Genomic DNA, 13265 nt, shown 5'->3' with positions numbered 1-13265 from the left:
ACAGAGCTCCTAGAAAGGGTCCAGAGGAGAGTAATGAAGATGACCCAAGGGCTGGAGCACCTCTTCTATGAAGATAGGCTGAAGGAACTGGGCTTGCTCAGCATGGAGAAGAGTAGGCTGTGAAGGGACCTCATTGTAGCCTTCCAGTGTTTGAAGGGAGCATATAAATGAGGCAAATCAACTTTTTTACACAGGTGGATAGTGATTGGATGAGGGGGAATAGTTTTATAATAAAGGAAAGGAGATTTAGATTTGATATCAGGGGAAGTTTTTTACTGAGAGAAAGGTGAGGTGCTGGCACAGGTTGCTCAGAGAGGTTGTGGGTGCTCTGTCCCCAGAGATGTTTAAGGCCAGGCTGGATGGGATCCTAGGCAATCTGATCTAGCACTAGATCTAACAGTTGACAACATTGCCTATGGCAGGGGGTTGGAACTTGATGATCCCTGAGGTCCCTTCCAACCCAGGCCATTCTGTGATACTAGGATTCAGGTAGTCTTAATGGTTTCAGCTCTCAGTATTTCTGCATGTTTATACTTTCGACCACCTGAATAATCCAATTAATTTAAGCGCTATATTTGAAACACATCTTGTTCTGAACTGTTTAGAGCAAATTATATCAAAAACCTTTACTGATGTTATCTTCTCAGAGATTCTTCCCGTGTTTCTTATTTGACTTCTTATTTACCAACAGTCCCTCACCTTTATTTTCCAGGTATCTCTTCAAAATGGCTGGTGGCAGAGACATGCATATAGATCATTTAATTTCCCTGCAATGTCTTTATCCCCTTTAATTGTTCCCATTGCACCCTGGTACTCCACCGAGCCTTTTGATTCTCTCACAGCCAGCTTACACCTCTTATAATTAAGTAATTTCTTCTTATTTATTTTCATGTTATGCCTTTGGCTGATCTCCCCACCAAATCCCTCTGCTAAACCATTCTCAGTTTTGTTTTACATTATTGTGCCATACCATTAACTTCTGTTGGGCTAACTTTCTATTTTCCACAGGATATTCGAAGAGCCTCTTTTGTGGTACCTTCCCATTCAGTCAAAGCAGATAGGCCCTTACCCTTCTTTCTCCCTTTTGTAATTCGGGGGCATGTGCAAATCTTTTGTAACTCATTAATGGCTCACTTCAGCAGGCTTCATGCTGAATCTTTAAAGTACCTTATACATTTCCTTTTGTGTAATAGTAATTTATTTAACTTTTTTTTTTTTTTTTTTTTTTTTTAAAAATTTTTTTTTTTAGGGGTTTAAACTGGAAGGGGGTGGGGAAGGAGCTGGAGAAGGGAAAGGAACATTAAGCAATGAACAAAAGAGATGGACTAATAGAAAGTGGTTCTGTGCTCATGCATAGAAAATTATTTGGATGCAAATCAGTCACACAGCTGAATGATCTGTCTCAAAGACTTAAGATTAAGCAGCAGAGGGTTTCAGACTCGAGTGGCACTCTGTCTGATTTCTATCCAGTCCCTGCATTCAGCAACCTTCAGCAGGCCTGCAAACTGCCCACCTGGAGGACTTCTATGCTGCTTTCTTGTCTCCTTGAACTCAGCTGAAAAAAAAGTCTTTGCATTGACTTTGTGTCATTCATGGTGTCTTAAAGCTGCAAATATGGGAAGGTGGAAGGGATCTAGGTAGGGGACAACCAGATTGGTGACATGTTGAGGAAAGTGGATAAAGTATTTCCCAGGCAAGTAATTTCCACTGAAAGTATGGGGAAGTACAGGTTGGTAATTTTTTGATAATCCAATAATTTATGTGGACAACTAAATAAAGATTTGAATTTCTAAGCATAGGATCTTCAGTGGATTATAAAAAAATGCCTTGTGTGCACTGTTTCCATGCAGCAGTTACTGAAATAATTATCCAGATTTTAGAAGCATTAGAGGTAGCGGGGTCATGAATCATAGAATGGTTTGGGATGGAAGGGACCATTAAGATCACATAGTTCCAACCCCCTGCTATAGGCAGGGACATCTCCCTCTCGACCAGGCTGCTCGAAGCCCCATCCAGCCTGGCCTTGAATGCCTCAGGCAGAGACATTCACAACTTCACTTGGCAACCTGTTCTGGATAGGCCTTGTTGTGCAAAGACTGGGATCATTCCTTCTACATGAATAGGAAACTAGGCAGTCTATTTGTAACCACACAATTTATATTAATATTGTATGGACTTATTTTCTTTTTTAGATATTCCTCTTTGAAGTGGAAAGAGTAAAAGCTAACAAAAAACTGGTGGAGTATATCCAAAGGAGCAGGGATTTAAATTGATAGCCTGAATCTCTTTCACTTCACCACAGACAAATGTTTTCCCAAAGTAGCTTAACTAAAATCTATTGTAAGGTATGGCAGAAGAATAAAAATGATTTAATTCATGGTTTATTTTGTCCACCGGTGAACAGAACTTATCACATCAAGCAGAGGAATGTCAGCTTCAGATCTGGAGCACTTTAGTAACACCTCTGAAATAACTTTCTTTTCAAAAAGAATTCCAACAGGAAAAGATTGATTTTCCATCCTTCACACATACCCCATCTGCAGCAAAGCTCACTATCTGGAGGTTTGAAGATAACTGCCACCATTGATTTGTTTTTGTTTTTTAATGCTTTTTCTTTAGGAACTCCTTCATAGATATCCTTCGGGCTATTCTACTGTCCTTGGAAGTGCTCATCGAAGATCAGGAGCTTCAGATAAATGGCTTCATTCTAATTATAGACTGGAGCAACTTCTCCTTCAAGCAAGCCTCCAAGCTTACACCATCTATCCTCAAATTGGCCATTGAAGGCTTGCAGGTAGGTGGAGAGCACCATGTGCCTGTATTTTTTGTTTCTGCAGCCAGGGGCACATGCCCCAGCACTGGGCAGGGTGCAGAGGTTGTGAGAGACAGAAATCCAAAATGTTTGTATCCAATTCACTTGCAGCATAGATTGATTTTCAGATGTTTCATTTTCACTGTTTTTTGCTTTTTTTTTTTTCTTTGCAATTGTAAATCGCTGTAACCAATATATACGTGTTACTTACTGCAGCATTAAGAAGGATGTGATGTTTAGAGATTTGAGGTTTAATCCATTGGAGAAATCAAGGAGATTAAAATTCGTCAACATCTGTTTTCTGCAGTGTGCAGCTGACATGCAAGCAAAACCGCATTCAGAGGGAGGGTGAGGGAGAGGAAGAGAGCAGTTCCCTCAGCAACTGGAAGTGTGTTGTTTATTGCTTGCATGGATGTGTTTGAGTCGGAGGGAAATGAGGAAGAGGGAGGACAGGCTCCCTGTTATGCTCTCACTCTGACTGCCTTAATTTACCATACAGGATCCTTCCACATTACAATTTGGACTGTTCAGGGTCTGCACATCCACTTGGTGCTTGCAAATAAACTGGAGAAAATTAAAACCATGTGCTGTTTCAGAGTTAGGGAAAAAGTGAGAGCAAAATAACTGGAACCTGATGGAACAACCAGAAGACAGGCATGGGCTGTTGTGCTCAGGGTGAACTACATCCATTTCCACTTGATTCCAAGTCCATTTTCTCTGTTAGACCTGAGTTGGATTTTTAGACTTGAAGTAGTGTGACATCACCTTATTAACTGTGGACATTTGATACAACCTCTGAACCACTCAGGTTGGAAGGACTTCTGAAGAACATTTCTCCCAACCCCTTTGCTTGAAGCAGGCCTGACTCCAACTTAGACCAGGCTTAAGGACTGCATTTCACATAGCTGCATATCAGAAAGGCAAGATTTTTAAAATGATTGTATTTCCATTTTATTTTTAGTACTTTTTAGGTATCCTGCAGTGATAATACCTCAGTAATAATCTTCCCTGGTATGTGTATTTTAGATTTAACAAATACACTAGAAAGAACAATTTGTTCAACTATTTTTTGACTAATGCATTGTCTATAATTAGATCATGATTTTCTTTATGCTATTATACAGAAACAAGGCAGAAAAATCTGCCAGTAATTTCTATCCTGTGTTCTCCTCTGTAGGGAATTTTTCAGCAATTCTAGCAAGTTAGAAAGTCAAGCTGTGCAATTAGTCCCTGAAAGACAAGGACAGTACCTTATCTTCTCCTGATGCTGCTTTCACTTCATCTGCATTCCTTTGCAGAATAACATTCTGTGGTTTAAAAAACCTCACTTAGAAGAAAGAGAAAGCCATGTGAAATTCAGAAGGGAATCAAATGTCAGCAAGATGTTCTTGCGCTCATTCAATCTGTTGTACTGCCAGCACTCTAGCAAGAAGCCAGTCCAGTATTTACCACATCCAATTTCTGCCCAAGGCACTACAGGTTGTCTCTCTGCTGCATGGGAATGAGGGGACATGTCCACCTCATGCCATCTTCAAGTCTGAGCAGTGGAAAAGTGAGCTGTTCCTTTCAGACCCACTTTCCCCTACTATGCTTATTCACAGGTATTTCTTCATTCTCAGATGGAGAAGCCCCCAAATTATTTGCAGTTGTTGGCAACAGTACATTTCTGGAAGCATCAAGGCCTGAAAACATCAATGCTGACCTTATAATTACATCATTAGCCTGATAACCTGTGCTGAGCAATTTAACAAAGCTGACTTTCTTCTTCTGATGGTTGCATGTTTCATTTTTCATTTGAAGTCATGTTACTGCCTTTTGCACGTTAAACGGAAATACAACTTTCTATGAGATGCATAAGTATCTCTTTCTCTAACAACTAGTGGGCTTTGCTAGTTTTAGGAGTTGTGAATGTTGCACTCCAGTTGATAATGTTTGGGAGGATGTCGTTCATGCTTGGTTTTCCTGCACAAATTGATCCTCATGGGTCCCTTCCAGCTCAGGATATTCTTTGACTCTATGACAAATATAGCAAGTGATGGGATTCTTTCAAAAAAAAAAAAAAAAAAAAAAATTGGCTCTTACGTTTGTTGTTGAAGTAGTTTCAGTAACACTTTGTTTCATTATTACTTGAAAATGAGCTGACATTAAACTACTGTAAAATTTAAAATGCAGTTGAAATGCTGACAAGGTCTAGATATGGAAAAAGAAGAGTCGCAAAAGGAGTTGCTTTGAAGTTCATTGACAGTAAAATGGTCAAGTTCTGCTCTTATGAGTTTCAATCATATCTGAAAGAGATCAAGGTTGTTTCAGTTCCTTGTTATATCTCACAACAATGGCACTGTGCATAGACAGATGCTCAGACAGCAGATTAAATGGATATCCAAATCCTCCTTCCTATGAAGAGATTTTGAGCCATATTAATATCCTACATACATTTAGAAGATAGAAGGAAAATACGTCTTACAATTCTGTGTGGTGTTGAGCCTGAGTGTCTACATGTTGTTATTTAAGTCTAAGGAAATTCTAGACTGTCTGTTAATTTAATGCCATAATTGAGCCATTTTCCCATAGTTTTGTGAAGCTCCCAGTTGACCATTTGATTCAATATCTCAGTCCGCTCTTTTTCTTCTTTCCTTTTTTTTTTTTTTTTTTTGTTGTTGTTGTTGTGTGTGTGTGTGTGTTCATTTTTATTTTTTTTCCCTTGAATTACTCTGGAGTGTGTCATCACTAAGTGAAAGAAACAAATCTTACATAGGTGTGTGTGATAATGAATCTATGAATCTTGTATTGCAAGACCACTACTGGTCAGACTTCACAGTCTGGCCTGCACTGATTAATACATCACTATTTTACAGGGTGCTCAGTTCCAAACACTGTGTAAGTCTGTAAATATTCAGAGATTAAAGATTAGTTACATAATCACTAGGTTTTCTCATTACACTATTTGAATTTCTGGTTGCTCTATATAAATTTCTATGTTTGCTACTGACCACTGGCTTGAAAACCTCTGTTAAATATGAGAATTAGGACAGAACATGATGTGGCAATTACTTATGATCATAGGACTGTAGAATCATGGAATCAATTAGGTTGGAAAAGATCTCTAAGACTATCTAGTCTACCCATCAACCCATCACTAGCATGCCTACTAACCCATCTCCCTCTGTGCCACATCTACTCATCTCTTGAACATCTGCAGGGATTGGACACCTCCCTGGGCAGCCTCTTCTAATGTTTCACTATGCTTTCTGAGAAGAAATATTTCCTAATATCCAACCCTGAATCTCCTCGGTGCAACTTGAGGCTGTATTCTCTTGCCCTGTCACTAGTTACGTGTGAGAAGAGTTCAACTTCCATCTCACCACAACCTCTTTTCAAGCAGATGTAGAGACCAGTAAGGTCTCCTCTGATCCCCTTCTCCTCCAGAGTGAATAATCCAGCTCCCTCAGCCACTCCCTGTAAGATTTGTGCTTTGGACACTTAACAGCTTCAGATTCCTTCTCAGGACACTTTTCAGGACCTCAATGGCTTTCTTGTACTGAAGGGCTCAAAATTGCAATCATTTCATTTAATATAGCCTGGGTGTGAAGTCCAGATTTTTTAAAAAATATACAAAAATTTTAGTTATGTTTTGCTTGGAGTGTATAGTTGCCTTGCCTGCAGACAGGAACTTTTGATTTTAGAGTGGACAGAGAAACATTGTTTTTTCTGCCTCATACAACAGCCCAGCTACATCCTGAAGCATGTGTACCTGTTCACATGTATTCAGATGGAGCCCCCCAGCTAATCTTCTGAGTTGAAAGGCAGCAAGTTCTCCAGCAGTGTCCAGAAATACCCTCAAACTTTCAAAATGTCCAGCACAAGCTATGATCTCACCTTTGATGAAAACAAAGCCAGAAGGCTATCAGGACCCAGCTGAGTAGCTTACAGCACAAATCAGCTGCCTAACAAAAAGGCTAACCTGCCCCAAGCCTGTGAAGATACTGAAACTAGTAGGATGAACGGTTATATCCCTGGTTGTATCCTAGCCATCTTAGGTGTTTGTTACTGTTTTTCTCTGGTGATTCTGTAACTTGCAATTACAATACTGCATGTAAGGGCAGTGACTTTCTAAAAAGTCCTACCTCTACTCAGTGACATTGATGAATCACTGCAGGAGTGATTTCATATTCAATAGTGCTTTGATTCATATTTTGCAATCAGAGCCGCTCATAACAGTATCAACAGCAAACAGGGATCTGACCCCAGATATTCATTGGTAGCAACCTGACAGAAGCTATGACCAACAACACCCACCAGGAGATAAATTAAAGATCTTTTATTATTATTATCACTTTTAGATTATCTTCAGTTTATCATCACATAGTGAAAACTGAATATTCTTGTTTATGGAAATGGAGGGAAATGAAAGAAAATAAGATGACGCTGATTTAAATATATGATTTTTTTCCAAAAATTTTATGCAAAATAAACTGTAAATATGCTTTTTTTTTTTTTTTTTTAATTACCAACTGAAAAATCAAAATCCTTAATATTCCTTAAGTTTTATTATGAGTGGCAAGAAGTGCTTGAATTCTTTCTAATTTGTTACCAGTTCTTGTTTATTCAAAGTTGAAACCATGCTGAGATTATGGGATAGCATTTCAGATCAGCATGCCATGGTTAACAACCATGACCAAGTCTTTGAGGTGGTCTAACCTAGGGATCTAAACACAGCCCAGACAATGACCACATACTTAGATACTTTGCCAGCCCTTTGCTCTGCAGGCTTGGTCTTTCCTTCACCAGCCTTGGAGCAACACATTTACATATGGAGAGCTGAAGGAGGTATGATCTCAGAGATGGCCTTAGTACTTCCAGTTGAATTCTTTATGAATTGAATGAAGGAAGCAAGCTCTGAGCATCCTTACACAGAAAGTGTAAAACAGCCACTGTTCTATAGAGTTTCTAATCATAGGACTGCTGTTACATGATAGTTTAGAGTGAGAATCTATATTATAACAAACTGAAGATCACCCTAAAAATATTTATTCTAGTTTTATCTTTCTATAGAAACCTGTAGTGTAGGAGAAATCCATCTATGCTATAAATCTGCAATGCTGTTATGTCTTGTCAAGTATTTCTAACAGCTTATGTTAAGGGAAAAATGCAGAGCTCTTTGTCAATGCCTGCTGAAGACAGAGCAGTTCAAATCCTCAATAATTGTTGCTGGGCAAGTAAAATCACATATAGAGGTATGTACACTTGCCCAGAGAAGTACAAGTAAATAAACTTAACATCTGGGGTAAAAATCAAGGTAGACTGTAAAGTAGTATTTCTGAGAGACTGCAGACTCAGACATCACTTGTTCATTAGTTCATCCTCTCAGTCTTTCAGGCTGAAAATCTAAAAGACAAAAATTGGCAGATAGCTGAGGTCAGTTTCTTGTATGGGATTACTAGATGGGACTTGTTGCATGTCTGCAGAGTAATGCTGATTTATGGAGCTGAGAATCAGCCTCTGTTGCCTTCCCATCAGTATAATAACTACATCAACGTAGACTGGTTTTATTTTTTAAATTGAGAATTTAGACACTTGTAAAAAATAAAGAAATCTTTACATTTTTGATTTTACACAAAGGCCTTGTCATTATCTTTCCTAGGAGAGTGAAATCCACTACTTGTATGAGACATGTGCGCATATTTACACAAGTAGTTGGATTAAACCATTTGCAATACAAGCACATTAAAAGCATATAATTTTTTTTTCCATTAAATGCTTTCTTGAAAGTTTCAAAAAATGTGTTTTTTTCCTTAAATATTGAAGACCTTCATATTAAAGACCTTTGCTGGACCGCTGAGCATGAAGTCGCAGCTAATGAAGAGCACTTAGTATCCACTGAAACAAGGTCAGCTTGAGTCATTCCAGAAATGCTCGTGTTATCTGTCTCCAACAGCTGTTGTGATATGCAGAGTGAGTACTCTCTGAGCTGTCAGTGAGAGTGCCTTTGAAATTTTAGCAGATGAGAAAAGGGATTGACTCATTATACATAAAATAAAGGTAGATAAACAGACTTCACTCTCTGCAAGAGAAGGCCTGTGCTCTTTGTGTGCCTATCGTCTCTAGGGAGTTGACAGGAACAAGGAAGAAGTAGAGTACAGTAGGCAGTAGATGCCTATTTGTCACATGAAAATTGGAATTAACTACTTAGTAAAATTGATCAGCACAGCTGTGTTTGCCAGCTGAAGGCTTTTGGGCTTTTGGCCTTGGGTGAGGATAAGCTGCAATTGGGACAGAGGCCAGTGAGTTAATCGGAAAGACTTTTTTTTATATATGTTATTACATGTTAGTAAAGCTCTCATGGAGTTTGTATTAAGAGTGAGACAGGAGGCAAATACTCTGTAAGTCCTGGAAAGGAGACAGAAAAGTTTGCAATAGACAGAAATGTTTCTTACTGGTAGCCAGGAAGCACACAACCAGAGTTGATCTGGACATATCTCAAAACTTCACATGAATTTGTGCAAAAGTAGTTTATATTTGATCTTGTGTCCTGGTCATATGTAATTCTGGAATCTTTTTTTCTCATATAAAACATTGAAACAGGCTAATTCAGATATATTAATTTATATTACACCTCTCCTCATTGTTTTCATAGAAATTCAAGAGTGATGCTGATGTAACAACAGTTTCTTTTACTTCTTTTACAATGCCAAAAGCTGTTTCATAGTGAAGGCATCTTGAAGAGAACTACAGATACCTTCTTATGAGAAATTATGCTAGGTGTTGTTGTTGTCATTTTAAATATAAAAAAATGTTGCATGCACAAAACTAGATCAGAAATAATCATAAAATAGAACATTTAGGTTGGAATGGGCACATAAGGATCATTGAATCCAATTCCTAAGACACAGTAGTAACATTTCACTGAAAGCTAAATGTAAACAGAGGTGGAATGGGTACTGTTTTATCTGAGATGTGGAGTGGTGATGGGGGCACATGTGTATTTGGAAACAGAAGCCAGAACAAGAGGTGAAGTGACAGTATGACTGAAACTGTGATATGCGGCATAAATTATGCCCTGAGCTCAGGTAGATCAGGACTTTGCTCTCTCGGAGAGGATTTGTGCTGATTCTCACTAGCAACTACTGGACTAAAATCCAAGCTCCCTGGGAGTGCAGCTGCAGCAGAGTAAGATCATTTGTGCTCTTACATCCCTGGCTCTCGATACCTTTTTTAACACATCCTTTCAGAGATGCTGCAACAGTGGGAATGGCCATGGGTCTCCGGCTGCTGCAGTGCAGCTCAATGATGCACAGAACTTTGTGTTTCCATTCTGCAAACCTAGGGAATGTAATAATTTCTGGTGCAAGTTTGGCAGCAGAGAGCTGTAGGCACGTTTTAAACTTCTATAACTGTTTAGTAAGTCTAGAAAGGAAGTGATTCGGAGCAATATTTGTGTGCTTGCTTTTTCCAGTTACATGCAGAGAAAAGACTTTTCTACAACACATAGAAATTTCATTTAAAGCCAAGCCTATTATTTATATCTCCACCTATACAAAAGAACTTATAAAATCCTCAGTATTGGTTATACAGTACGGCTGGAAGAGACCACAGCATTTTCAGAAATCTTGAGTTGAAATGGCAACAGATGTCAACGGGACTTTTGCCATTGCCTCGGTGGAGACTGTAATTCCAGCCCTGTTGCAGGAAGTAATTTCCCATTTGATAAATTTTGCACTCTTGGGGGGTGTGTTCCTCAACATCTGAATAGTTTTTTGAAATTTTGTACATCAAATGGAACTTTTTGTCTAGAAATCCCGAATCTAGTTTGTTGTCAAGTATTTTTATTTCTCTTCTTAACTGTGTAGAGCTTCACACTTGAAACAAGCAGTTCTGAATAGCAGGGGTTCCTTGATTCAAACACGTCAAACTGAGACACCTCAAACACTATAGTCTTCCATGGAAAAGATGGAAACAGAGTGAAAAATTCATTGGAACTCCCAACTTGCTTCTCCCCTCCTCTCTACCCTTTGCCCTCTACCAAGCTTTGATGTTGACAAATCGGTATTTTCTGAGGGAAAAAAGCATTTCAGGGCAAATCCCTCCAGCAGCTGTACTGTGCTGTAATTCAAACCTTCCAAAACTCTCTTAGGATATTTTTCTTGCATCTTTCTGCTAGGCACGTCCTAGATTATATGAATGTGCATTCTGCTTTTCTCTATTCTCCCTCTATTTTGAACTGTTTGTGGTAGAATCAGTTTAAAGCATGGCTGAAGTGTAATGAAAATCATTTCCATTTCAAAGGAGGTTTTCTGATCAACTCTAATATACATGCAATGAAAATATGGCTGAGAAAAAGCATAGCTAGCAAAAGTATAATTACAATGCAAATATTGTTCAAATAGCAGAAACATTTAGAATGTCATCAAATTGGCAGTTTTTTCAGAAATGAGGCAGAAGCATGAATATATATTTGATGAACAAAATACTTTATCGCCGTTTAAGAATTATGGAGGATAACAGCAAAACTTTTAATAAACTTTAAAAAAAAAAAAAAAAAAAAAAAAAAAAGTGGAAACTTGCCAAAAGCTTATAGGGTAATACATACAATATTTTTCAATTTTCCAAAAGAATTTAAAGGCAGCTTTGTATAGGAGTCTGCTCAGTAGTGCATATGCTCAGTGCTCTGGAGAGATTGTTTCTTTTGAGTCAGTTGGAATGCTGACACACATAGACACTTCTTCACCAGTGACAGAGTCTGACTCCTAACATCTGGGAGAAGTTTTATGAAGAATGCCACTGACAATCCTAACTTTATTTGACTTCATTAACAGAGAGAACCTGAATTGAAGAATTTCTCAGGAAGTAACATCTCAGTATAGCACAGACAGAACTTATCTCCTTGTGATGATCTTTTCCATCATTTGGTATTTAGCAAATTTAGTGCTAAGTGTGAGGAAATCTGTGAGGTTGAAGTCCTAAAGAGATAAGGATTCCTGAATATGTACTGTTGCTGAAATTAATGAACTGGTACAGATAATACCATGGACTTAATTAATCAATGTGTGTGCTCCCTCTTAACTTTGGAGAGAATATCTCCTATCGTTCTCTCTCTCTCTCTCTCTCTCTCTCTGAAAAAATGCAATCATTTCAATATGCAAAAAATTAAACCTTCACCATTTGAAGGCAAATTCTGATAAATTTCAATTGAAAAGAGAAAGCTGTTTTCTCCAACCAATCAAGAAATGCCTAAAAATCTTGTTTCCTTCTGCTGGCTACTCTCTTGGTTAAGATGAGTCAGTAGTCACAGCAGCAAGGAGACTGTCTGTGGCCATTTGCCATCATGTGTGAAAAAGCTGTGTGAACAACAGGACTGACAAACAACAAATGCAAGCAGAACAGTCAAACTGTGGTTCTATTGAGATTCTGAATTTCTTCAATTAAGTTTTTCTATGAAATGTCAACATTTTTTAGGAGAAGCCCACAGCTTTTCATACAGAATTAAATAAATAGCTTGGCTAGATGTGCTGCCTCTTGTTGAAAATGGGAGAAAATCAGTTTCTCTGAGTAATTTTAGCTTAAGCTTATAGTGTATTCCTACCCAAACCTGGGTATGTGGGTTTGAAGGGTCTTTTGACCATCAAACGGATATTTCTGCTGAAAGCAGAGGTACTGCAAGATCAGCGTTGGCCATCAAACCAGCTATCCCTAATCTAGCTTTTCTCCACTTCCTTCCTCCCTGTCCCTTCTTCACCTTTGATATTGCTTTCTCCAAGTACTCAAAGATAAATTCAGCCATGAGGAAAACCAGGTGTGCAAGGTGTGCATTTATGACACTTAGCCCACATGGCTAGCAGCGATAGGTATTCAAACACACAAAATATAATTAACTATTCGAGAAACTTCACCCCTCCAATTTGCTATACATGCCTGAGTGAATGTTAATGGGGTCACAGAGCTCTTTGAACTGCTGCTGACAGAACAATAAAGAGTTCCTGCAGTTTTCAAGAAACAGCGCAGTATAATTTTGCTTGCTTTGCAAGGGCATTTCTTAATGATATCATTATACCCTCTAAACTCCTGGTCCATTTTCAGAAACTCACAACACTTCAAATGACAAGTTACCTTCCCTTCTCCCTGGGAGAATTGAATCTCAATTATAATTTATAATGTGTTACTTACTCAGTGAATATTCTTTTCCTGTGCCTTTGAGAGGTGCAAGCTATGGTATTTTAATGAAGCACCCCCATTTTATGGTCTCTCTCCTCTAAAACTGGAACAACAGTACTTAAAGGGCTAGGCTCCTGTTTGTGAAGTAAGGAAGGCAAATAAATTCTATTTGAACTGCTTTAATAGGCCATGGAAATAACTTAGATTTATCTTTATTTAGGTGAAACTCATGTTTGAGTATTGCTGGAGAGGGAACAAATAACCTTAGTAACAAATTCCTGCCATCTGTGATAAAATTTATTCA

The 13265-nt window shown here is 38.4% G+C and overlaps 1 protein-coding gene across 1 annotated transcript in view; it reads left to right on the top strand.

The window, feature by feature from the left end:
* CLVS1 (clavesin 1) overlaps positions 1-13265 on the top strand; it is an 83547-nt gene that overhangs the window by 22550 nt on the left and 47732 nt on the right. The window contains exon 2 of the mRNA XM_042833266.1: positions 2620-2794. Within this exon, the coding sequence (XP_042689200.1) occupies positions 2620-2794 (175 nt within the window). The remainder of the gene's footprint in view (positions 1-2619; positions 2795-13265) is intronic.

Source organism: Centrocercus urophasianus, unplaced genomic scaffold (assembly GCF_019232065.1).
Source record: "Centrocercus urophasianus isolate 14NV4802_14NV808 unplaced genomic scaffold, USGS_Curo_1.0 seq_11, whole genome shotgun sequence".
NCBI classification, from domain to species: domain Eukaryota; kingdom Metazoa; phylum Chordata; class Aves; order Galliformes; family Phasianidae; genus Centrocercus; species Centrocercus urophasianus.
This window is presented reverse-complemented; position numbering and strand designations above follow the sequence as displayed.